Raw genomic sequence first — 27,376 nt, 5'->3', positions numbered from 1 at the left:
ATGTATAGCCTCTGTTCATGCCACCATGACCACTTTCTACAGGTGCCCATTAAGGAAGCACAGGAGTGTCTGAGATAAGAGGTTTACTGACCTCCACTGAATGGGTCATATTGCCCACCTGATTACTGAAAGCATATTGATGTGAGCAGTCACATCTAACACTAATAGTCTCATGCTCCGGACCGGTTCCAAGAAGTCCATATACCACTTCCCTAGATCTGTTTTGTGTCCATTTTCCCAAATGTCCTCATTCAAAATCTCTGCTAATTAGGATGAACCATTATCCCCGGACTTAGATCTGGATGCATATCCTATATATTCATATAATATATATATATATATATATATATATATATATATATATATATATATATATATATTTCCAAAGGGTGCAATGGCAAGGAGTGTGTGTAGATGTTGGATAAGTGAACTTCAGTAAATATTAAAGTAAAAATAATTTTTTAACTTTTTATTCTGATAAGACTTACAAAAAAGTTGCAAGGATAGTAAAAAGAATTCCCGTGTACAATTAACCTAGATTCTCCAGTGTAAGTATTTTACTATATTTGTGTTATTCTCCTTGTCTCTCACACTCTATACACACATACATGTGGACACAAATTTTAAAATATTTTGAGAGTAAGTTACAAACACATTCTCTTACAGAAAACAGTACAATAATCAAAATCAGACCACTAACATTGACACTAACAGACCAATAACTGACCTTATTCAGATTTTGCCAACTGTCCAAATTGCACCAGAATTTCATGAGTAGTGAAGGAAAAGAATCAAATCTCTTCTGGGATATGAATAGGGCAGATGGTGTACTGAAGCCTGGATTAGGGTTCAATCCACAGGGATGGAGCTAAGGGGGCTTCCATAGACATTGGGCCTCCTCTGCCCGCTCCAGGCCCCAATGATACCACCCTCCTCTTTCTTCAGGCTTCCTAGAACTCCCTTGTGACCTTCCACACCTCTGATGTTGCCATAACCACATAGTTCTGGAAATAAACTTTACCTGGGACTGGTCCCCACAAGGCAGAGGCCCCAGGACTCTTCCACCACTTTAGCACCTAACACAGCTAGGAGGATCCACAGAGCTCCATTGTTATTATTAGGTTTCTGTCTCACAGACACGAGCTGGGGAAGGGTGCAAAAATCATCTCTTGTCATCTCTCATTCCCATTGACAACTGGGCAAGGGAGGCTCAGAGAAGTCTGAGACTATTAGGGGCAGAGCTGGGGGGATGCCCCATTCCTGTCTCTTAGGCCTAGTGTCTTCCCCTGACATCACACAAGTGGTCTAAATTCCCCTCCCTAAAGGGCAGTCACAGTCTGCGCACAGCGTGGAGCTGGGGGTGGGGGTGGTGACGGGTGGAGGAGGGAATGACACCTCAGGGAAGACCTGTGCTTACCCGGGTGGCTTATGGATGAACGGGTTGTTCTTTTCTGAGGCTGCAAAGTGGAGTCCATCTACCTGAACGTGGAGGCTGTAAACACACATCGGGAGAAGCCTGAGGTAGGTGAGGGACTCTGTGGCCTAAGCTGGCACGTGGTGAAAGCACCCTCCCCTGCAGAAAGGCAGCCCCAGTCCCACAGAGCTTGGGTGTTTCCACCAACAGGTAGAATAACCAGCACCCAGAAATGCAGGAATCACAGCCCAGACCTGAGGCACCATAGACACGCACAGCTAGAGCAACCCTGCCTAAAAGGCCTCTCTGGCTGAGGTTCCCCCATACTTGCCTGAGAAGAGGGTCAGGATCCAGGCCTGTCTGAAAGAGGGGAGCCTGGCAGTAAGGACAAGAGGCAGGGAGGGGTGGGGGCTCCACACTGCTGGCTGCTTCCTGCTAATACTGGGTTCTCTCCTCTCAGAATGTGAATGTCACCCGGAAAACTGTGGAAGCCCTGGACACTGTCCCTGCCCACTACTGAGCCCTTCCCAGGAGGCTAAATTGCCTTTGCTCCTGCTTTCTTCTACCCCAGGAGCTCCTGCGTCTGCCCTTGCCCATATGCTCAGGTAACACTAAGCCTCTGAGGAAGTTATGGCCTCTAAGTTGATCCTCAGCGAGGGAGCTCTGCTTCCAGCAAGACCTCAGCAGCTCAAGCCATCCCCGTTCACAGTCACAGCCGAAAGACTGTCTGGCTCTGCATGGAGCTTTGTCTTACTTTCTCAATTCTTGTTCCCTGAGCAACAAAGGTTCCTCTTTCTCCCTGCAGGAGGGGGAGAAGTGGCCATTGTGAGGTCTCCTTCACTATGCATAAGAACTTGTCTCTGTGATGAGGCCCTGTTCCTGTGGGGGTGGGGACTGTGAAGGCTTTCTAGAGGCAGATTCCTGGGCAGCATTTCCAGAAGTAAGGGGCACCAGTGGGACTGACCCTTTATGAGCAATATGACTAGGGGTATGAGATCTTCCTTCTCACACAGGAAACTCTGGCACCTGGCTCATCATGTTCTCTGCTCCTATTCCTGCCCCCATCCTGGGGTCATTTCACTTTCCACATGGATAATATAACGAACACCCTGGAGTCCCCAGAACATTATCTCCAGGAACAGTTATCTCCCCTTACCTTCAACTACCCACTCTCCGAACTTTATTATTATTACCTGGAGTTCTACCTCCTCCGTCTTCTTAAATGCAACTGTCTGACCACCTACACCCTCTCTCATTATTTCATCTTTCAATGTCACTTCAAAACACCTAGCAGCATATCTATCACATATGAGTCACTTCAGTGATATTTAATACCATACTTTTTTTTAGACCTCATTAACATTCGTGTTCATCAATCCCTCCTTTGTTTCCCTATCCGTTAGTCAGAAAGCTGATCCGCCCTTCAGGCTAGAACTGAGGCCCCATCTCTCCCATATAAACATGTTGATCTCTCCCTAAACACAGAAAAAACAGGGAGCACATCTAATTCACTTTGCAGTTTCAACGTTTATTTCTGATACCAAAACTTGACAGCACACAAGGGGGGGAAGAAAGCAATAGACAAGGAACAGCAAATAAATTTATCTTGCATGCCACTTTCAGTCAACAGGATGTGGCTCTCTAGATAGCTGTGTTTAGAAGGATTCTGAGGCTTCAGCCTCACTCAGGGGAAAGACTATTGCAACTGATTAGCAATATCTGTGAACATAAAAAAGAAAAAAAATGTAAAAGTCAATGCTATATACCAAATAGTAAGGAACATAAATAACAAATACTGCTTCCGCATACTTCCCTCTGCTACCCACCACGTGTTTCCTAGGACTCCCAGCTAGAGCACATAAATACATTCCCATGGATTCTATATCTCCCAATGACCCTAAGTGCCCAATCCAAAGTGATATACCTACCCAACATCTCACTCAACCCAGAAGAAACCGATGGCACCAAAGTTGGCAGCAAAGTTGGCACTGGCTGTACCACCAGGGCCAATAATGGGGCCGGCGAAGGTCTGAGGAAATCTGGAGCGAGCATTCTGGTGGTATCTGGCCCAGAAGGTAAATGGAATTCTGGACCAGGGATCTCCAAAATCTCCTTCCTCGTCCCAGGTCAGCAGCTCAAACTCAATGTCATCCCAGCTCCAGGGCCCAGATACGGCCTCATCTCCAATCCCCATGCGGGTTCTTGCCTCAGCCCGGGCCTCGGCCTCAGCTGCAGCAGCATCCAGAGCATCCAAGGCCTCATCTGCGGCCTCCATGAACTGCGCAGTCCAGTCACGAGGGTCTCTCTTCTGAACCTGAGATGAGGAATAGAAAATAAAACCCATAATAGTATTAGTTAATATTTATGAAGCACCTACTATATATTTAGCACCCTACTTTGTGCTATTGTTTATGTAGTAACAACAAATACCACCAATAATGTGGTACCTACCGTGTGTGATACCTAAAATCTCATTCCTGCTCTGGAATTTTCCCAGTCAGTCATAGTTCATCCCTTAACCTATTGAGTCTTGCAGTTCCTCTATTACCTCTGCAATGAATCGCAGCACTTTCATCTTGCTAGTCTCATGGTAGGAACGGAGGCCCCAGAGGAACTCATACTCAGGAGGATTGCTGTTGGGCACTCGTCTGTAGTCTAGGTACCTTAGAAAGAGGAGAAAGGCCTTTGTTTCTACCCAGGCAGAATGATAGTCCATCAATGCGTAATAATCTGAGATTCTGACATCCCAGATTTCAGGTAGCAACTCCCCCCAGTCTCATTCCTAAACACAGATTTACCCTCTAATAATCAGGCCTTTGAATTCCTGTGCCAGTGCTTCTACACAAAGCAGTCACCTAGGCCTGGAGGGTGGCTTGAGTAGGGTCATAGAAAGGACAACACTTAATTTCACCCCCTCTGTCACAGCTCTAGCTCCAAGTGCTTATAATCTTGTCATTGAATCACAGATAGGCCCATTGCAAAGCCTCAGCTAAGCTCAGCCTTTGGAATATCTACTGTGGGCGTGGTGGACAGGCTCCACTTGCAAGATCACTATACTGCAGGAAAATCCAACCACAAGGAGCATACTCAATAAATACTCCTGCGTACATATGTGTGTGTATATGCATAGGTATAGGTATAGTTAGTATAAGAAATGAGCATGGAAAGGGTTTTCTGAGGCTGACCAGCACACAGAATTCATGAAGACCAGACAAAGCTGCTTAGGCATCACTTACTTTTGCTTTACAAACTCGTAAGTGAGAAGTTTCCTCAGATCTCCAAGGAGGGGATGTCTTACCCTGATAGTAACAACAACAACAAAAAAAGGGATCCATAATCACACACTATGACATTGCCCAAAGGAAAGAAAAGAGTTTTCCAGCACAGAGGTCAGAGACAAGAGAAGAGGCAGAGAGGTCAGGACTATTTCCCCATCCACCCAGGTCACATCCTTGGGCTCTGTACCTCCCCAAACCAATTCCCTTAGACCACCAGACTGATGCAATCCTGGGACCATCCTCTGTTGCCAAAGGATGATATACACAGGCAAGAGATGAGAGAGCCCAATCATACCCAGGACGCAGTCCCATCTTGCGTAGTGCCTCCCAGAGGACAGCTGCAATGGGAGGCAAGGGGAGACAAGGGATGGAAAATGAGCGTGGAAAACAGGCGGTAGCCAACCCCCAGCTGCTGGCCCAGCCACTCACCTTCACTGGCACGGTTGCCATTCATGAAGATGACACCCAAAATCACTAAGAGGAGACCCAGCTTGGGTGTGTCTTTGGTCCTAAAGAAGTACAAAAAGAATATATTTTCAGCAGTCATTTGCATGAGACACCCCAGGCAGCTTACCCATCTAGCTTCCCCAGTATTCCTCAGTTAGGGGATAATTCTACCCCAGGTCTGCCCATGACCTGCTATGTGACCCTGAATCCTGGACCCTGGCCTACTCGAAACTCCAGGAAAAAAGCATCACTGAGAAAGGCAATGTTCCACCTCCTTTCCCATCTTACGTTCCCAGTATGCCAGCCAGGGACTCAGGGGTACTGATGAGAATATACAGGTGTTCTTCCTTGTCAATTTCCTTCAGCTGAATTCCAAATTTCTACAGGGACAAGAAAACAGACTATGAAATTACAAAATCTAGCATAAGCTACCCCCACTCAGTACTACCCACACTCAGCTACTCCTTCGCCTCCCTGTGAGATTTGCCCTAAACTCCCAGTAGGAATCCCATGAATCTTTTAAATCAAGACTTTCCCATGATATCTATCAAAAACAAAAACCAAAAAACCTTTCCCCATCATTCTGTTCCTCAGGGCTGCCTTCTCACCTTCTCCAGGACAAAGCATGCGCGTTCAATGATTTCTGGATACACATCAGTGTATTCACGGATGATATCCCTCAGCATTTCTGTAGGAGAGAGGAGGGAGCACCTGAGCTGAGCAGGGGCCACAGAGCTGTGACCTCTTTGCCAGCCCTGCCCAGGGGAGCACAGTCAGTGAAAAAGGAAGACTCAACCATGGAAGGACGGGATTGAAGAGGAGGGGACACATAAGCAAAGAGATGTCCACAGAGCACGGGGTGAGGGGAAGAGCAGAGCTCCAGGAGAGGGCACTGGATACCTACCTGAGCGCTTGATGGGCACCTTTGTGTAATCTTTAAGCATCAGGTACTTGACCAACTTATTCGCCTGGGAGGGAAAAAGGAAATCATAAAAGTTATAAGATATTTACAGAACACTTGGTTGAATTATAGATGGAAAGACAACAATGAAAAGAGCAAGGGGTGGGGGGAGAAGTGACTGGGGAGTTACAGTTCTTACTCTTTCCTGAAGAAGGGCCACATCTCGGGGCTGTGAGGCACCCAGGTTCTGTGAGGCACGCGAGTTGGGAGAGGGGCGCAGGTTTGGTGAGGGGCGCAGGTTCTGCCAGTCAGGTGGAACTGGCCAATCGGTGGGGATCCAGTCAGGTGGGAGCGGCCAGTCAGTGGGAAGCGGCCAATCGGGTGGCAGTGGCCAATCAGGGGGTAGTGGCCAGTCGGGAGGGCCTTGCCAATCTGGAGGACCCTGCCAGCCTGGTGGAGTCTGCCATCCAGGTGGAGTCTGCCATCCAGGTGGATTCTGCCAGGCCAATGGGTTCGGCCAGACAACTGGACCAGGCCAGACAATGGGGTTCGGCCAGATCACAGGGTTCTGCCAGATCACTGGGTTTGGCCAGATCACTGGGTTCTGCCAAGCAACTGGGTTTTGCCAGGCTGGTGGGGTCTGCCTAGCTGGGGGGCTCTGACGTGCTGGTGGGGTCTGCCTGGCTGGCTGGTTTTGCCAGCCTGATGGGTTCTGCCAAGCCAATGGGGTCTGCCAGAGCACATTGGGGGGTGCGCCAGGTGGGCTCTGAGTGGTAACTGGAACCGGTGCAGACCTCCAGGTCCCTGGAGCCAGTGGGGCCCGCCTCTGATCCCCACTGCTGCTCTCTTCCACATTCAAGTTATTAATCTGCATCATCAGAGAAAAGGAAGGTCAGGGTCACCAACTGTTTCTATGTCCTCACCATATCTATTCCAGGAAGGCCCCCTAAAACCCTCACCTGTAGTGACAGCCTGACCCACTAGCCAATGGTCACCCTGAGTCCTGGGCTTGTCTTTCACTGTCTTCCAGGCAGGAGTTTCATCTCTGAACCAGGCCAGGAGCAACCCAAGGGTGGGGACTGAGGCTTCTCCTCTTCCCATGTCCACCACTGGCTCTGCTTGTACCACCCTGGACAAATCACTCAAGTCACTTCACCTCTCTGGGACTTAGTTTCCTTCTCATAAAACTGAAACTATGATCCCTAGCTGGTATGAGGTACCTTGAAGATTTAGTGAGTGAGATAACCTGTGTGAATGTGCCTAGGCCAAGACCTAACACATGGTGGCTACTTTCAAAACGTAAAGTGAATTACATACAGGCTGTATATATTATGTGTCCATGTCTCATCTCCCCATTAGTCTGCGGACACTCAGAGAACAGGAATTAACACTTTCACCTTTATCATCCCCTACAACCTAGTCAAATACAGACAGTTACATATATTGTTTTGTTTTGTTTAGAACAAATGAACAACCTCAGAGAAGAAAAGAGAGCGCCCAAAGCAAAGTGGAACTAGCAGGGATCTCACCTTGCGGGTCCTCTTGCCCCGAATTATAGTCCTGGACTCCAGATTCTGAGCCTGGGAACCATCTGCTGATGTCTGTGCAGCTGCACCATCAGATTCACAGATACCTGGGCATGGGTCAGCCTCTATGTCAGCCTGGGAAGTGGCTATCTTGGCTTGGTTAACATTCTGGGTCTGGGTATCAGCTACTGGGGCCTTAGTGGTGTCATTCCAAGCCCTGAAGGCTGTTTTGGGCTGAGTGCTGACCATCTCACTGGCACTGAGAGACTGAGAGAAATTGTAGGTGGCATTTGGGCCCACCGTAGTAGTGGTATTCTGGGCCTTAAAGGCCATCTCCGACTTGTTGGCAGTTAACTCACTGGTGGTTGCTGCCTGGGAAAAATCATAGGCAGCATTTGGGCCCTTTGGGGGGGCATTCTGGGACTTAAAGGCTGCTGTAGGCGGTGTGTTGGGAGTCTCCTTGGCATTAAGAGCCTGAGAGAAATCATAGGCAGCATTTGGGCCTTTTGTGGTGGCATTCTGGGCCTTAAAAGCTGTCTTAGGCTTAGTGGCAGCTGCTAAAGCCTGCATATCAGCCATCTCACTGGCTGTTGGGGACTGTGAACTCTGAGGACTAGCATTCGGCGCGCTGGCAGCTGCTGTGGCCTGGTTGGTAGGCGGAGCCTCTGAGATCTGGATGGCCTCCATCAGGGTCTGCATAAGCAAGGTGCTGTCTTCCACGGAGGCCTCAGCCTGCAAATACAGGGGAAAAAAATTAAATCTCTGGGTCTGCGAAGTGGGGTTGGGAGGATAGGGGAGAGAACATGCAGGGAAGGTGCAGGCGAGCGGTTGGTGCAAAAAGAGGAAGGCTGAGGAAGAGATCTAGTGGCCTGCGTGGATTAAGGGATAACAAAACTTGTGGTAGGGGCTGAGTGGGGCAGGGGCTAAACAAGGGGTGGGGCCAAATGAGGAGAGGGGGCAAAGTGGATGGGGGGTGCTGATCTAGGAGTGAGGTTAGAACAGGGCAATGCAGAGTGAGGTAGGAGCTCAGGAGGAGGAGGCGGAGCAAGAGTGCCGCCTTGAGGAGTTGAGGAGAATAAGGGGGTCGCAGGGGGTGGGGAATGCTGGAGAAAGGGAGGGTGGAGGCGGGAGGTTGGGGGAGGGGGCGGCGGAGAGCTCTACAAGCCTCAGGACTACGGAAAAAAAAGGTTCCTTACCCAACCAGGATTCTCTGGGCAGATTGCCCTGACTACTAACAGGGTCTCCCCTTTCTCTGAGCAGGGACTGATGGCTGAAAAGGGACGACCCCCCCCACACCCCGAGCCCTTAAACCATGGGAATTTGAAAAACGACGGAATCTAGGCACCAAGAAGGCAAAATCGGATCCAGGCGTCTGGACAGCCAAAGGGGCCCGGGGGGAACTGTCGGCTAGGGAAATGGTGGGGAGGGGAGTGGAGATCTCACCTGGAAGCCGAGGAGGCCCGCACCACAGTCCATTTTCTGAGACATGGTTCTTGTCCCTCTGGCAAGAGCAGAGCCTGGGGGGTGTGGAGGAGGAGTTGGGCATTATACTACAGAGGGCAAATGCGAAGGAACAAATTTGGGGAGATGGTGGTGTTTGAGGTTTGATTGTGGGGGCGGATGAGGTGCTGAATGTGAGGGGAACGGGCCAGATCGGAGTGCGAAAAGTGAATGGGTGTCCGGATGGAGGTTCTGAATCCCGAGAAGCTACGACGGGGAGAAGCTTCAAATCGGGGTTCAGATAAGAGTTCTGAATCCAGGCAGATTGCGTTGGGATTCGCATTTGGGAAATTGAATGGAGTTTTCCAAACAGGAGGAATCGTATAACAGTACAGATCGAGGTCGAGAAATCTGTAGAGATTCTGAACGATGGGAGGGGTTCAGAGAGCGAACAGGGATTCTGAATAAGGGAGGTTCAGGTGAGGGGTGTGTGAATCGGGGTTCGGGGAGTGGAAGAGGGATCAGAATCCGGGGTAAAGGGATCGGGATGAAAAATGGGGGGCCCGCACCAGGGGGCAAGATGCCCTGTCTGGGGGCTAATTCTCACCTTGCCTCAGGCCCCAACCCCAACCCCCTCGTTGCCTCCCTTCTTCACGACTCAGAGGATCGGGATTGCAGTGTTCTGCTCTCAGCAGCCGCACCCTCTCCTTGTCCAGGAGAAAATGCCAGCGCGGCAGCTAGGACGACCCCGCCTCTTCGCCTAATATACCACCCACCGCCTCACATGGTTGTACGCATGCGCAAGAACTGACCGACCAAATAAGAGTCCCGCCCGTTTCCCCAACAAAAGCTTCGCCCTGAAGGCTAAGCTGCGCATGTGCAGCGGGAAGCAGTCCCGCCCCTTTGCCAACACACCACCCCACCACCAACCAGGTGGACAGTTTACAGCGGTCCCTCCCCTTCCTCTATATCCCCTCCCCCAAACAGATGCGCTGTGCCTCTAGATCCCACCCCTTGCCCCACACACCGGCCCCCTACCTTTTCCGCAATGCGTCTCTGTTCTATCCCTCCCTCTCAAGGCCCCTCCTGTCAGGTGGGCATGCAACTCCACCCTCTAGTCTAGCAGCACTTAGGTCACTATTAAGGAGGTCTCTGTGTGGGGTCTCTAATTGCAACAAGTGCTTGGCTCCTGCTAAAAATAAGCTCATCCACTTAGGGGGCCTAGGAAAAGGAATGGCCAGAGAGGATACATTAATGGAGGTAGAAAAAGTCTGTGCCTGCCACGTGACTCTACATGATCTTCCCCCCCACCCAACAGCTTCCAGACTCATAAACATTAGCTTCTTTCCTGCCCTTTTGCAGCTCCAGCTATTTATTTTGTGTGTGGAGGCGGGGAGGAGGGGAGGGAAGGGCACAACGTGTACTTCACAGCACGATCTACGCTGGAGCTTGTTTTCCTCTCACAGCAGCCTTGGGAGGTGGATATCAGCATCTCCATTGTACAGATAAAGACGCTGAGCTACAGACGTTACATGAACTAGACAAGGACACTGAGCCAGTAAACAGAAAATGCAAAATGTGGGCCTGGGTCTTCCAGACCCTAAAAACCCCTGTTGCCCCATCGCTGGCCCGGGGACTGAGGCACCCTCCCTTCTTCAGTTTGAGCAACAGATCCGCCCCACCTCCCCTGCTCTGTCAGCACCCGTCCCAAGCAAGCAAGTGTTCTGTTCCCTGAGACCTAAGCTCACGCTCTGCATCCCGGAGGGCACAGGTGGAAGTCCCCCGCTCCCCCCTCCCCGCCTGCTCTACGTGGGTCCATCCCAGTGTGCAAATTGCTCCTTGGGGTCCACTCCCTGCTCCGTCAGGCCTCTTTGCTATGAGTGGCACAAACGCTGTCCCTGAGGCTTTTCTGGTGCCTGCTGGAGCAGCCAGGACAATAAGGCACCTGTATGTCTGAGCCATGGCAAGCCTTGATTAAGAGTAAACGTTTGCCCTGCTTCCTTCCAGGGCTGGGCCTCAATTCGTGGGATGGAGTGCTGGACCAGTGTGTCACTAGCTGCATGAGCCCACTCAGGCCACTGGAATTCTCTGAGCCTGGCTTCTCAACGGGAAGCACAAGTAGTACTTACTGGGGTCCTACCCAACAACAAACGTGCTGCACTTCCAGAATGACTGGAGAAGCTCAAAAAGGCAGAAAATGATATACAGATGTGAAATGACTCAAATTGAACTGATACTCTCCAAAAATCCAAGGTAGATCTTTGTACACTTCACATTTGTTCTTGCATCAGCTCCTGCCAGGAGCCAACATATGAAAGGAAGCTAATGCTGGGAAGAACTGCAGCATTTGGTCCCCAAGGGCCAACATCAATTCTGCCTGGCTGGATGACTTTCCTCATCTGTTGCATAGCAACCTCCCCTGTCAAGCTGCCTGTTTTTCCTCAGCACTTCCTCTGTAAAGTGTCTGCAGTGGGACGTGATCAGACTCAGGAAAGGTCTGAAACACCATGTTATATGCTTTCTGCTCCCAAATCTGTATTTCCAGTTCTTGACTTGGCTTATGAGTTCTAGATCTATAATCCAACAGACTACCTCACTTCTGCAATTGTCTTGGTATTTTTACTATTAACAGGTCCCATATATCCTCCTCCTCAGCACATTGTGTTTCTCCTTTAGTCATGCCCTTCTCTCTCTTTTAGAGAGATGGATTTTTGTTTGTTTTATTCATTGCTGTATCCCTAGCACCTAAAATGATGCCTGGCATATTTTATATGCTCAAAAAATATTTAATGAATGAATGAATCCCACCATCCACCCTACTGCTTATGCAAGAAACCTGAGAGGCACTCTTTTTTCTTTCCTGTGATGAATTCACTTACTTTTACTCATTACACAAATAATGCATATTCATCATTAAAAATTCAAACATTACCTAAATATTTTAGAAATTAAGTAGCCATCACTCCAAATCTCACTACCTTGAGGTAACTGCTATTAAGATTTTGATGCTACCTTTTCATACACTTTATGCATATATATTCTTACATAAATGGGATTACATTATATATGCCATACTTTAAATTGCATTCTTTTACTTACTGCCTCCCACTTTCTTTCACCTCTATACCCTCATCTGAGACATGGTTGTTTTTTTTTTTTTGCGGTACGCAGGCCTCTCCCGTTGCTGAGCACAGGCTCTGGACACGCAGGCTCAGCCAGCCATGGCTCACAGGCCCAGCTGCTCGGCGGCATGTGGGATCTTCCCGGACCGGGGCACAAACCCGTGTACCCTGCATCGGCAGGTGGACTCTCAACCACTGTGCCACCAGGGAAGTCCTGAGACATGCATTTTTAACAGCCATTTTTATATCCTTTTATGTCCAAACATGTTCCATGTTTTTTGTTTTACAAAAATTAAGATCATATTATATACACTTTAATGCATCTGATTTATCTTAGTTAATGCTAATCTACCTCTGATTCATTCTTTTACATTCCTGCATAATATTCCATAATAGGGATGGACCACAATGTATTCAACCATTTCCTCACTGATGGTAATTCATTTTGGTTTCAGGTGTTTTGGCGGAGGGAGGGAGCACATACCAACAACATTGCAATAAAATACTCGTACATATATCCTTATATTTTAATGCTCAATATTTATTCCTATGACATCAGATGCCCAGGAGTAAGACTGATATACTCTACGTTTGGTGTCATAAGACTTTTCCAATTTTTTTTCCAATCTGATGTGTATTTTATTGGTATCTCCTTCTGTTTTTAATTTACATTTCTGATAAGTAAGTAGTGGACCACATATTCATATAAGAATGGACCTACTGGATTTCTTTTGGAAAGTACTTATGCAAGTCTTTTACCTATTTTTCTTGTGTTGTCTTTGTCTTAATTATTTTGCGGACTTCTTGGTACAGTCCTACAGATGCTTATTGAAATCCCTTAGAGCTAGATGTATTGCAAATGTTTTTTTTCACATTTTAGTAAGTGTGTATACTCTATACTATGTAACAGTTCCAACTGCAAGAATATATCTGCCAAAAAGGCCAGATATATTATTCACTTATGCACATTCCCTTAGCAGCTAAGAGAATGTGATCTAGGATTTACCAGTGTGGTGGGGTCCTGAAGACCACCATCGGGTTCAATGATTCACTAGAAGCACTCACAGAACTCAGGATAGGTGCTACATTCATGGCTATGGTTTATTACAATGAAAGGATATCGATTTAAATCCACAAAGCTAAAAGATGCATTAAGTCAAAGTCCAGGAGAGAACAGGGATGAGCTTCCAGTTGTCCTCTCTCAGTGGAGTTGTATGGCAGTGCTTCTCCCAGCAAGATGTGTGATAACCAGGGAAGCTCACCTGAGCCTTGGCGCCTGGGATTTTACTGGAGGTCAGTCACGTAGGCATGGAACACCTGGGTGGCTAACCTTAGTTTACTCAGTCTTCAGCCTGTGCAGAGGTCAAACTAATGCCGCAAGGCTCAAGGTCCCACTATAAATCATACTCTTAACATAAACCATCTGTTGGCCCAAAGCCCCGGGTGAACAAAGAGACTCTAATCAGGCACCATATGCCAAAGGCTTAGAGGTTATCTCCCAGGGGTTTGTCAAGAGCTGGACCTTTCTTTGGAATGTGCAGACATTTTTCGGAATGCACAGGGTTTGAACACCCCAGACCTGCCGAGTCAAGTCTTCTACTGCACAGTCATAATTCCAACCTAACACTTGATCTGAAAGGAGTGATTCAAAGATTCAATGATGGAATTCAATGCCATATCTGTGATGGTGGGAGCAGGAACCGCAAGAAAATCCAGTTTCTAGGCGCAGCATTGGTAGCAGGGCCAAGGGCAGCATCCAGTATACAGTATTATTCAGTGGTGACAGTAATAGTATCCAACCATGCCAATATTTATGGCATGATTTTTGAAATACAGCTGGGCCAGCTGCTCTTAGCAAATTATTTTATTAATTCTACCACTTTAACATACTTAAGAATATTTAAATTTTAAAAATTAATTATGGATACACTGAAAATTGCAAAGATAGTACAGAGAGGTCTTATGTACCCTTTAGCTGCTTCCCTCAGTGAGCACATCTATATACATATAATACAATATCAAAACCAGGAAATTGACATTGGTATCACATGTGTGTATAGTTCTATGTCACTTTATCACATGTGGAGGTTTCCACAGTAATCACCACAACAACCAAGATACAGAACTATTCTGTCACCACAAAGATTTCCCTGTACTACCCCTTTATAGTCACACTTACCTCCATTCCCACCACTATCCCTAACCCTTGGAAGCCATTAATGTGTTCTCCATCTCTGTAATTTTAACATTCCAAGAAGATTATAAAATTGGAATCATACAGTATGTCACATTTTGAGTGACTTTTTTCACTCAGCATAATGCCTGTGAGATACATCCAAGTTGTGTGGTTTTCTCCTTTTTATTGCTGAGTACTATTCAATGGTATAGATGTGCCACAGTTGGTTTAACCATTCACCCACTGAAGTACATCTGTGTGGTTTCCAGTTTGGGCTATTAGAATAAAGCTGCTATAAACATTTTTGTACAGTTTTTTCTGTGAACATAAGTTCTCATTTCTCTGGGATAAATGCCCAAGAGGGCAATTGCTGGATTGTGTAATAAGAGCATGCTAGGTTTATAAGAAACTTGCCAAACTTTCCCAGAGTGATTGTATCATTTTACATTCCCACCAACAATATGTGAGTGGATCTATTTTCTCCAAATCCTTGGCAGCATGTGTTGCATATTTTTAGGAATTCTGATAAATGTGAAATAATAACTCATTGTGGTTATAATTTACATTTCCCTAATGGCTAATAATGTTGAACATTTTTAACATATGCCTATTTGCCATCAATATATCCTCTTTGGAGAAATGTTTCTTCATGTCTTTTGTCCATTTTTCAATTGATTGTTTTCTTTCTTTTTTTTAAAGTGTTGAACCTTGAGAATTTATATATTTTATGTACGAGTCTTTTGTCAGATATATGGTTCGCAAACTGGTTTCTCCCAGTTTGTAGCTTGTGTTTTCATCCTCTTAACAGAGTCACGTGGCAAATTTTTTAGAAGTCCAATTTATTGATTTTTTTTTCCTTTCAAAGACTGTGGTTTTTGTGTCATTTCTAAGAACTCTTCAACAAGCCATAAGGATCTGAAGATTTTATCCTATATTATATTCTAAAAGACTTATGGTTTTAACTTTTTTTTTTTTTTTTTTTTGTGGTACACGGGCCTCTTACTGTTGTGGCCTCTCCCGTTGCGGAGAACAGGCTCCGGATGCGCAGGCTCAGTGGCCATGGATCACGGGCCCAGCTGCTCCGCGGCATGTGGGATCTTTCCGGAACAAGGCATGAACCCGTGTCCCCTGCATCTGCAGGCGGACTCTCAACCACTGTGCCACCAGGGAAGCCCAGGTTTTAACTTTTATATGGGAGTCTATCATCCATTTGGATTGAAATTTTGAATGAGATTTGAGGTCTAGGTCGAGTTTTATTTGGGGGTATGGGAGAGGCAGAGCTACAGAAATCCATCTGATCATTCCAGCACAATTTGTTTAAAAGATAATCCTTCCATTGAGTTATCTTTGCACCTTTGTAAAAAATCAGTTGGCCATACTTGCATGAGGCTATTTCTGAGTTCTCTATTCTGTTCCACTGGTCTGTGTGTCTACTCATCCATCAATACTGCAATAGTCCTGATTACTGTAGTTATACAATAGTCTTGAAGTTGGATAGAATTTTATTCTTCTTTTTCAGAATTATTTTATCTATTATTCTAGTTCTTCTGTTTTTCTACACATTTTGGAATAATTTATATCTACAAAGCATCTTACTGTAATTTTGATAGCAACTGCATTCAACCTGTATATCAATTTAGGGAGAATTAACATCTTTCCTATGTGATTGTTCTAATTCATGAATACAGTATGTCTCTCCTTTTATTTTGATCTTCTTTGAGTTCTTCATCAGAGTTTTGTGTATTCTGCTGTTGTTGGGTGGAGTGTTCTATAAATATCAGTTAGATCCTGTTGGCTGATGATGTTGAGTCTATCTGATTATACTTTTCTCCAAATTTGGGAAGTTTTCAGCCACTTTTTCAGCCCTTCCTCCTTCTCTCCTTCTGTGACTATGATGACACCTATGTTAGATCTTTTGCAATAGTCCAACAAATACCTGAAGGCTCTATTTATTTTTGTTTTTCAGTCTATTTTTCTCTGTCAGATATAATTTCTATCATTTCACCTTCAAGTTCACTAATTCATTCTTCTGTCTTCTTATTCTGCTGCTGAGTTCATCTATTGATTAAGTTCATTTATTGGATTTTTCAGTTCCTAAATTTTTAAAATTCTTCTTTATATCTTCTATTCTTTTGAAGATTTTCTATTTCTTTGCTGAGACTTTCTATTCTTTCATGTGTCCTATGAACAATTGCTCATTGAAACGTTTTTATCAAGGCTGTTTAAAAACCCTTGTAGATGACTCTAATATCTGTCATCTTGGTGTTGGTGTGTGTTGACTGTCTTTTCTCATTCCAGTTGTGATTATCATAGTTCTTGATATGACAATTGATTTTCAATTGCATCCAGGATATTTTGCATCTTATAAGGATCTGAATCTTACTTAAATCTTCTGGTTTACCACATGTGGGTGGAAGTCCACATTCCTACTCAGCCTCCACTGACACCTGGGAGAGAGGGGCTTCTTGTTACTGAGGGCTAAGTGAGAGTTCCAGCTCCATATTAAGCTTTTACTGATACCACCCTGATTGGGAGAGACCAGGTGCCTAATTACATAGCCAAGGAACTCACCACCACATCATTGCTTGGGATCCAAGTTCCCTAGAGAGCATGCCATCTTATCTCCTACTTTCAGGGTCATCACACGTTTGGTTTATATATAATGCTCAGTGACAAATAGGGAAGAGTACATCTATACCATTTACCTCTTCCTGCTGGAAGCAGAAGCCCCCAATTCTAGTTGGGGGCTTTTAAAAAAGTTATAACTATTGAGATTTCTAATGTAAAATCATACTATAAGAAAAAATAATTTGATCACTTAATTAACAATATATATTGCAGTCATTTTGATGTCTCATATGAGTTGCTGAAATAACAAAAACAATATTGGGCAATAATCTGAAAAAGTAACATCCCTTTCTTTTTCTTGAAATGATTTTACCATTTAGAATGTTTGTTGCTTTTTTATAAGTAGCTTTCAAACAACATATTTAGTAGTTTATTTCTCTTCCTATTTTACTTACAGTTACTCATGTTTCTTTCTGCCTTGTTCCCAAATCTAATCCATCACCTATTCTTGTTGATTCTACCATTTTAAGTACACCTCGATTCCATTCTATTCTCTCACTTTTCATCATCCTATTGCTAGAAGGATGCATGAAGAGAGGGAGAAATGGAGAGAGAAAAGTTGAAAAGAGAGGGGATGAAGAGAAAGAGAAGGGAGGAAGGAAAGAAGAAAAAGAAAGAATGAGTGACAATAGCAGTTGCAAGTAAATGGAATTATTAAGATAAGGAGAAATAAGAGAATGGAGAAGGAATGGATACTAAGTTGAAATAGACAAAGCAGGAGGAAAGAGAATGAGGAAGTAGAATGCATAAGGGAGAAGAGATGTAGGATGGAAAAGTGTGAAAGGGAGGTGGAAGGAGATAGAGAGATTAAGGGGTAAATGAAAAAGAAAGGAAAATAAACAAGGTGAAGGAAGAGAAAGAGGAAGGAGGGTGTAGAGAAAATAACTAGGGAGGAAAGAGGAGTGTCTGAAGTAAGAGGGGCAGGGTGGAGGAGGAAGAGGAAGGGGGATGGGGGAGAGGGAGAAGGAGGAATGATGTGGAATCACACCTCACTATTGGCAGATTTCAGTCTGCAGAGAGAAGAATGCTTAATGTTAGAACTTCTTTTTTCTCCTCAAATACCTAGTTCCCTTTATATTTGGTACCCATCAAAGTGCCAGAGGTAATTTCTCACAGGACGTCACTCTTGCCTAGAGGTAAGACCACTGTGGTTTTCAACCAGTAAGCACCACGTGCCCCACATTTTGAATAGATAAATTTGTGTGTGATACTCAGCATTTATCACATACTTTCTGCTGCTCGTTATTCATCAGGTATGGATGTTATCTGACAAATTTAGGTATGCAGGAAATGTAAGTTTTCTTTTTCTCTGCAATTCAACTTGAATTCTGTCAAGTTCCCAATCTACTGAGTGGTTGAAACTCAACTCCAGCAGTGTGAAGTTCCCCTCACCCCATTCTTTGGGATTGTAAGTTATGGTATCTTAGTGTCAAAACATCAGGATGAGTGATATATGTTGAGTATCACATGTCCATGCCAGCATGACATGATGTCATATCTGGTTTACCAATGTTTGTCCAAGCAGCTAGCTGTTGAGTTGAGCCTAATTCTTTACCACAAAGCCCCTTTTGGGGTCTGACTCTCTCTGAGGGTGTCATATCCCACTCATATACATGGGAAATATTCTGCTACTCCTATCATATGTTCATCTCTGTGAGGCTGTCTTTGATTAACATATTCTTCTTATACTCCCATGATATCCTGAGCTGAGAGAAACTATGTGAGGAAGCCCAAAGCTCAGAAAGCATATAGATACCACACAACCATTTTTAGTTTGTAGTCTTGTCCTTGTCCTCTTCCTGGCCTTACCCAAGAAGTGAGGCACAAGGCCACATTGCTAGAGGATCTTACAAACCTATCTTGGGTTTCTTCCCATCCCTGTAACACAGGGTCTAGGTTTCTCCTTTTTTCAGTAACCCACAATATCTACTGACTTCTTACTTCTTCTTTGCTTTTCTTCCCAAAATGAATATGAGGCTAGAGATACAGTCTTGAAAAGAAGTGCTAACAAGAACAAAAAGCTAAACAAACTAAAAGTCAATGAGTTTTCTTAGACTTCAAGGAGAAACAAGGTTTCAGAGCAAACCACCATCCTGAAATATTGAGGGACAGGCAAATCAAGAGTCACAGACAAGATCTGCTTACCTAAGGCAGAAGCCACTAGAGCCATAACCTTGTAGGAACTCTTAAATGAAAATTTTGACAAACTGCTAGAGGCTGAATATGGACTAGAATGAGAGTGAGAAACTCCTGGGAGTGGTAGTCTTGTTGAGAAAGCACACTTTCATGGGCTTTATTTCCAGGAATCTCACCAGGTTCTCACAGTAAAGATACGAGAAAGACACCTTGGCAGCCCCAGCAGGAGGAGGGTAAGAGTCTTTGTGATTATCCTTGTGAAATATGCCCAGAGCCTTATCCATAACAACGCCCTACTTTCCAGGAGGAAGGACTACCAGAGCCCTGTCCCAGAGCCATGAAGGTAGGACATTATTTTTCTCACTCCAGCCCCCCTCTAGCTTTCTTGTCTCACCTAAGGTGTGTGTGTGGCAGAGGGAGAGTTGTGTGGGTGGAGATGTGGGGACTATACAAGAAGAAGTACTTGTAAGGGTCACAGGCCCACTAAAACACTGAAATTTAATTGGAATATTACAAAACACTCCCTTTCCCCCACACCATACCACCATACCAACAGGGCTCCACTATATTATAGTGGATTATAGCGGAATGAGCTGCAAGACAGAGACTTTCTAAGGAAGCCCAAAGTCAAGAGAGGAGAGGACGCTAGAGGAATATGAAGCCTCTGCCACCTGTTGCTAAAGTAAATTTTAAACAAAGCCCAACTCCTAGCAAGATTAACATAAATCTTCACAATAGAGGCTTCTCTTTCTCTCAGTTCCTATGACCTGTCCAGCTTTCAACAAAAAATTACAAGGCACACCAAAAGGCAGGAAGAAAAAGTCTGAAGAAACAAAGCAAGCATCAGACTCAAATGTGACAGAGCTATTGGAATTATTAGGGAATTTAACATACTACAATTAATATGTTAAAGGCTCTAATGAAAAAAGCAAACAACATGCAAGAACAGATGGGTAAGGTAAGCAGAGAGATGGAAATCCTAAGAAAGAATCAAAAGGAAATGCTAGAAATAAAAAAATCTCATGACAGAAATAAAGACTGCATTTGATGGGCTCATTAGTAGACTGGACACAGCTGAGGAAAGAGTTTATGAACTTGAAGACAGGGCAAGAGATACTTGCCAAACTGATATAAATAGAAAGAAGAATGAAAAAAACAGAACAGAACATTCCAGAATTGTGAGACAATTTCAAAGGATACAACTATGTCATAACTGGAACACTAGAAGGAGAAAAGAGAGAGAATGGAACAGAAGAATATTGCAAATAATAATGGCTAAGACTTTTCCAAAATTAATGAAGACAACAAATCACAGGTCCAAGAAACTCAGAGAACACCAAGCAGGTAAATACTAAAAAATTTACACTGAGGAACATCATATTCGAACTGCAGAAAACCAAAAACAAAGAAAAATATTGGAAGAAGACAGAGGGAAAAAATTTCTAAGTATACTTATATCAGAACAAGGACAAGAATTACAGAAGACTTCACCAGAAACCAAGCATGCAAGAAGAAAGTGGAGTGAAATATTTAAAATGTTAAAAGAATAAAATCCAGTGACCTAGATTTCTATGTCTAGCAAAAGTATCATTTAAAAGTGAAGGAGATATAAAGACTTTCTCAGACAAGCAAAGACTGAAGGAATTCATCACCAGTAGATCTGCCCTGCAAGAAGTGTCAAAAGATTTTTCAGGCACAAGGAAAATGATATAGGGCAGAAGTGCAGAACTACATAAAGACAGGAAAAGCATCAGAGAGGGAATAAATGAAGCTTTCCTTCAAAGAGGAAATCAAAACTACAATTATAGACATTCTGGGATGCTTTAATCAAAGGAAATTTATGCAATATATTTTTCCATTATTAAACAACTACATGCAATTCACAATAGAAATATTTCAACCATAAACATATAGCAAGGATAAAATAAAAGGATGAATTAAGTTATGGCACACAATTAATAAACAAAAGAAGATGTATTAATATTAGACATAGTACTTTAAGGCAAAACATTCTAGATTAAAAGTTCACTGCATAATGTAAACAGAATAATATACAGATCATAATTTAATAGATGTGCAAGAAGGAATAATAAAACCAAAATCATATCATGCTATTATAACACCCCTAAGTGAATGATAGACTAATCATTCAAAATATGATTCTTAAAACTCTTACAAAGATACTGTTCATTGAGGCCCAAACATAAAATATTATGGTGCCTCAAAATGAGCATTATGGAATTCTTAAATCCTTCTTCCATGTTTTCTGGAATGGAGGTAACTTGATTTCATCTGTTTCATTTACATATGTGTAAGAATGAAGAAAGAAATTTTAAAGTACTGTATGCTTAAGAGGTGCTATGTATTGTGGTAAGTGCTGGGGAAATAATGATGAGCAAAAACACACATATTACCTGCTTTCAAGGACTAATGGATCTCAGTCTAATGTAAACAAACTGAGCCCAGTCACGCTCACACAATTTTAAGAAACCTTACTGAGCGGTTCATGCCAATTTGTATCACGGGATCAGCCAAACTGACATCTCGAGGTTACATCAAATGATTTTTTTATAAACTTAAATAGGTTACACCTTCCTTCATACTCCACATTTCCCTTCCAGTTAATTCCTCCCTCCCACCACCTAGCAATTAATATTCCATTAATAAGCAGAAGGTTACCAGAAGAGACAAGAGGAAGAAGCCTGCAAGTAGAACTTCCACACAGTTTGAGGATGTTTGATATTTTATCAGATGATCTTGCCATAAGGGCTCTTGGTATCTTGTGACACACAGGCCCTCTATCATTTGCATTGGAAAATCCAGAGGTATATCTGAATGTTCTCATATACCTGGGATATGATTTAGCTCCATATGTGTCTTTTAATGTTCAGCATCAATATAAAACTTGTAAACCCCCTAATTTGAGAATCACAAAGCTTTAACGACAACTATAACAGGGAGCTGGGCTTAGACAAGTCATCACATACTTCAGCTTTATGGCATTTCCTGATTCATTTAATGAAACAAGGATAATCTGAAAAGCACTGGGATACCATACCAACTCCAACATTGTACACACACACGCACATGCACAATGGTAAATGTAGTATTCCACCTGAGACTGTTTTTTAGTACATGATGTTACATCACAATTATTTTGACATAACATTTTCCATGACATTAAAAAGCCTTTGCAAACTTCCTTTATAATAACTATGCAATATCCAATGATATGAATTTACCTATGACTAATTAACAAAAGTATTATTTCTATTTATTTTTGTTCATTAAATTATCATTGTGGTGATTTTTTTCCCCACAAACTTCGGTGCATATTTCAAATTATTTTCTCATGGTATATTATTAGAAATGGAATTACTAGGTCAAAGGTGTATGAACTATTTTAAGGTTGCTATTCAATAATACCAAAACGCTTTCCAGAAAGATTTTGATCAATACTAGTAATGTAGAAGAGGTCACATGTACCTCTGATAGTGTTGAGTGTTTGCTTGAAAAATATTTTCCAGTTTGATAGACAAAATGATATTTAATTGATTTAAATTGCATTTCTTTCATGATTAATGAAGTGGAACACACTTTCAATGTTTATTAGACATTTGTACTTCTGCTGTGAGAGTTCTTTAAATATTAAGATTATTAACCTTATATCTAGCTCATTTGCTGCAATTTATTTTTTAGTTTGTGGCTTGCCTCTTAATTTTGTTCATGAATTCTTGATCTAGGAAAAAATGTAAACCATTACTTTCTTTTCCATTGTCATTTCCTCTATATTTTTAATGCTACAGATGTCCTTCCCAATCCAAAAGCCAAATAAATATTCATTTTTCTGGAGATTAATTTGGAAATGTGTATTTAGGGCCTAAAAATACTTTCTCAGTAACTTACCTTTCAAGACTATGCTCTAAGTGGGAAATGATAAAAATCTGAATTATTTTGATGATTTTCATGACAGAAGCATGAAGTATAAAGTAAGAAAACACAATACAAATTCAGCAGGATATTCACTGGGACTTTTACAGTTGCCTCAGAATTTTGGTTAAAGCCACATAGCTAAAAAAAAAAAAAAAAAAAAGATGCCAAGTATCCCCATATTCTAAAGAGAGCCACCAAGGAGTCCTGAACACAATCCAATAGGGCTTAGGCAGGGGTGGCAGACTACTCATACTACTGATACTTATTCCATTCCTTCTCAGCCCAAATGTACTTAGAGACTAGAAAGAATTAGAGAACAATTTACAGTGTTGTGGGTCCTTGGCTTGGGAAAGAATGTCTTTCTCTCCCTTGAGGAAGGGAAGGGCATGCGACTCCCTTGCCAAAGCCATGTGAAGAGGGATCCAAAGAACCACTTATAGAGATTGGGGGAATCTGCATGAGATAAGAAGAGAGGGGAGTATTTTATCACATTTTGGATAGTCAACAGTTTCCTTCCAGATTGGAATTTCTGATGATTACTAAGGTTTGACTTGCTCCTAAAGACCTCTCTACATTAAGTGCATTCCTATGGCTTCTCTTCACCATGTATTCAACTACACTTAATAACTTTTTTATATTGAATTATAGTTGTTTTACAATATTATATTAGTTTAAGGTATACAACATAGTGGTTCAATATTTTTATAGATTATATTCATTTAAAGTTATTATAAAATAATGGCTATATTTCCCTGTGCTGTAGAATATATCCTTGTGATTTATTTATTTTATAAATGGTAGTTCATACTTCTTAATCCCCTACCCCTCCCTCCTTCCCTCTCCCCACTAGTAACCACTAGCTTGTTCCCTGTATCTGGGAGTCTGTTTCTGTTTTGTTATATTCATTTGTTTGTTTTATTTTTTAGATTCCACATATAAGTGATAACATACAGTATTTGTCTTTCTCTGTCTGACATTTCAATAAGCATAATACCTTCTAGGTCCATTCATGTTGTTGCAAATGGCAGACTTTCATTTGTTTTTATGGTTAATATTCCACTGTATTTATATACCACATCTTTTTTATGCATTCATCTGTTGATGGACACTTAGGTTGCTTCCTTATCTTGACTATTGTAAATAATGCTGCTATGAAAACTGGGGTGCATATATCTTTTTGAATTAGTGTTTTTTGGTTTTTTTCGAATATATACCCAGGAGTAGAATTGCTGGATCACATGGTAGTTCTATTTTTAGTTTTTTGAGGAGCCTCCATACTGTTTTCCATAGTGGCTGAACCAATTCACATTCCCACCAACAGTGTAGAGGGTTCCTTCTCCTCCACATCCTTGCCAACATTTGTTATTTGTGTTCTTTCTGATGATAGCCATTCTGTCAGGTGTAAGGTGATACCTCACTTTGGTTTTGACTTGCATTTCTCTGATGATTAGCGATGTTGAGTAACTTGAACTCTGGTTGAAAGATCATCCATGATCACTACATACATGGGCTTATCTCTGCTGATGAATTTTCTGATGTTAATGAGATCTGAAGCCTGGTTAAAGGCTGTTCAATACTCTTTGCACATGTTTTCTCACCATCATGACCTTCTTGGTGACTTATAATCTCTGAAGTTGGACTGAAGCTATGATCATGTGACCCACATCATGGGCTGTCTGTCCTATGTATAGATTCATCCTAATGTAGGACAGTGTCTAAGATTAGAGCACAGTTATTCTAATTCTTACTATAGTCTTGGAAGCTCCCTGGCTGGGAGCCAATTCTGTGAGTATCTATCCTAAGGCTTAAACATCTATCCTTTGAAGGGAGGTTAATCTGTCTCTTTAACCTGTCTTTACACTCAGAAGTTTCTTAAACTCAGAGTTATGAAGAGTTATCCTTGGAATATGTGGTCACATTACCCGTGATCCAAAATCTTCCTCAAATCCTTGATTTTGAATAAATTTCTTGTTCTTTTTCAGGCTCTTTCTCCTCATCTGATAACACAGATTTTTAAAGTACAGCTATCACTTATATCTGATACTTGGCAGTAGTGAGGAAACCAACCAGCTCAAAGGAGAGGAGAGGAAGAGTAAAGAAGAAGAGAAAAAGGAAATGGAAACGAAAATGGAAAGAAAAGAAAGGAAATTATTCTTAAACAAGTCTCCACCACATAGCTTCCTAAGAGGCAAGCTAGAGACTCAATTGACCCTCCAACCTGACAAAAATACTAAAAAAATGGAGGACAAAAAATGTGAAATAATTGTTTTCAAGACATTGGACATCCAGGAATGAAAACCAGTGATCCCTGAGAGATGAGGAAAAATGAGGTGAACCTTTACAACTTGGGGGAGTTTCCAGTTTGTGGTGCAATGAGGGAGAACGCAGTCAAAGTCCAAAGGATTCACTCAGTTTAGGTGACAGAGATGAGACCAGAAAGACCAAGGTGGCTAGAGTTCAGAGAACAGAATACCAAAAAGGAGAGCGCTGCACTTAGGGAGAACTCCAGACACCTTTGAAGGATTGCCATAAAATATTCAGGAGAGTACTGATTAGTGAATGCATATAAAGAAATTATCCAAGGCTTGGAAAAGAACCACCTGAAAGTGTTAGAGGGAACAAGTGTCAGAAGCTCAGACAGGTCTGGGGATCATGCCTGTTCCCACCATCCAGAGCAGAAAAACTCAATTCCTGAGGCATGGGGTATTCAGATGGGCTTGCCTCAGTAGGCTGGGATAATTTAGCAGAACAATGCTGTGGTCCTGCCTAATAAATCTTAAAAGCAAGGCCTGAAAAAGATTTAACTGCTTCCGAGTAATTGCTTCTCATAATAAAGCTCAAGAAGATGTATAATAATACAATAATAGCACCAAAAGGTAAACCTTTATACCAAAATTTTACCAAAAAGTAAAGTTCATAATGCCTGGCATGCAATTAAAAAAAAAACTCAAGCATATGAAAAAACAGAAAAATGTGACCCATCATGAGGAGGAAAAAGAAAGTTAATCAATCCAAACTGACCCAGAACTTACACAGATGCTATATTTAGCAGACAAGCACATTAAAAAAGTTATTATAACTATGTTCCATATGTCCAAAAGGCTAGAAAAAGAATGGTCATGTTAAGTAGAGAAATGAGATATATTTAATAAGGTGCATATCACGGGCTTAGTGATAGAAAGCAGAATAATTGAAATAAAAAATACACTGGATGGAATTAACTAGGAAAGATTAGTGAACTTTCCTAGTTAATTCAAGTTCCAAGTGAACTTGAAGACATAACAATAGCAAACATTCTAAATTAAATAAAAATAAAAATTTAAAAACAAACAGCACATAAATGCCCTTGTTTACACTGTTTCCTCTTTTGGGAACACTTTCCCCCATCCCAACCATCCATCCATCCTTCATCCAGTTAACTCTGAATCTGCCTTCAAGTCTCAGCTCAATCATCACTTCCTCCATCTTTCACCTCCCTGAGTAGATCAAATCCTCTTTAAACCTACTCACAAAGCCCCCTACTTACCCTCCACAGCAGTATCAACTTCACAAAAATTTGGTCTGTGATTAATGTCTGTCTTCTTCACAAGACAGTAAGTTCCATGAGGGTAAAGAAAACATGTTTATTTCTGCCTACTATGATATCCCCAGCAACTCAAACTGTGCCAATCATATAGTGTTCCTGTACCCTGAATACTGTGTCTCTCACCTCTGGGATTTTAATCTATTAATTATAAACCCTCTCTCCCATATCTTCAACCTCTTTCTCTACTGGCTGTATCCTACCCAACATCCCTTTTTCTTACTAAATAAACCTTGATTTTTATTATGGGTGATAATGTTCCCAATTGTAAACATACTTCCCAGACACCCTTGCAGACAGTGGTGGTCATGTGTCACAGTTCTGTCCACTGGATGTAGATGGAAATTGTTGGGTAGGATTTGGGGGAAATCTCTGTATAAAGGAGATGAATTCTACTGACAAGTTATTTTACCCTCTCCTCTTCCTCATCTTCCTACCTGGAACATGTAAATGATGGGTGGAGTTGCAGCAGCCATCCTGCAACCATGATGGGAGCCACATGCTAAGGATCATGGAACAACAACAAAAAAATATGTGGTACCTGAGACACTGATGAAATCATGGAAGTCCTGGGCTTTATACCATTGGATTTGTTTTAGTAAGATAAAGATATCCCCTAGTCATTTTAAGCAACTTACTTTTCAGATCTCTGTTACTCATATCCAAATGCAATTCCAAATGCCTATCACAAAACATGAAATCTCTCTCTCTCTCTCTCTGACAAACACACACACGGAATCTTTAATACACTATCTCATTCACACATGATTCCCTCTATGACTTATGTGATAA

The 27,376-nt window shown here is 42.6% G+C and overlaps 1 protein-coding gene across 3 annotated transcripts in view; it reads right to left on the bottom strand.

Moving 5' to 3' along the window:
- Window positions 1–2,921: 2,921 nt before the first annotated feature.
- The window catches only part of MAGED1 (MAGE family member D1), a 74,194-nt gene continuing 49,739 nt past the window's right edge, over window positions 2,922–27,376 (bottom strand). For 2 of the 3 annotated variants that reach the window (XM_082681457.1, XM_082681456.1), the window contains 12 exons: window positions 9,010–9,083; window positions 7,570–8,298; window positions 6,240–6,908; window positions 6,044–6,107; window positions 5,748–5,827; window positions 5,428–5,519; window positions 5,122–5,201; window positions 4,988–5,030; window positions 4,651–4,713; window positions 3,963–4,077; window positions 3,343–3,728; window positions 2,922–3,133 (listed from right to left, as the gene is read on the bottom strand). In XM_082681457.1, coding sequence (XP_082537583.1) covers window positions 3,351–3,728; window positions 3,963–4,077; window positions 4,651–4,713; window positions 4,988–5,030; window positions 5,122–5,201; window positions 5,428–5,519; window positions 5,748–5,827; window positions 6,044–6,107; window positions 6,240–6,908; window positions 7,570–8,298; window positions 9,010–9,054 — 2,358 coding nt within the window. In that variant the 5' untranslated portion in view covers window positions 9,055–9,083 and the 3' untranslated portion in view covers window positions 2,922–3,133; window positions 3,343–3,350. Of the gene's footprint in view, window positions 3,134–3,342; window positions 3,729–3,962; window positions 4,078–4,650; window positions 4,714–4,987; window positions 5,031–5,121; window positions 5,202–5,427; window positions 5,520–5,747; window positions 5,828–6,043; window positions 6,108–6,239; window positions 6,909–7,569; window positions 8,299–9,009; window positions 9,084–9,613; window positions 9,760–27,376 lie in introns of those variants that run through there. The other variant, XM_082681455.1, reaches the window with a different exon arrangement.

This window comes from Grampus griseus (assembly GCF_964374135.1).
Source record: "Grampus griseus genome assembly, chromosome: X".
NCBI lineage: Eukaryota > Metazoa > Chordata > Mammalia > Artiodactyla > Delphinidae > Grampus > Grampus griseus.
Note: the sequence above shows the minus strand (reverse complement) of the source record. Positions and strands in the feature narration are given on the sequence as shown.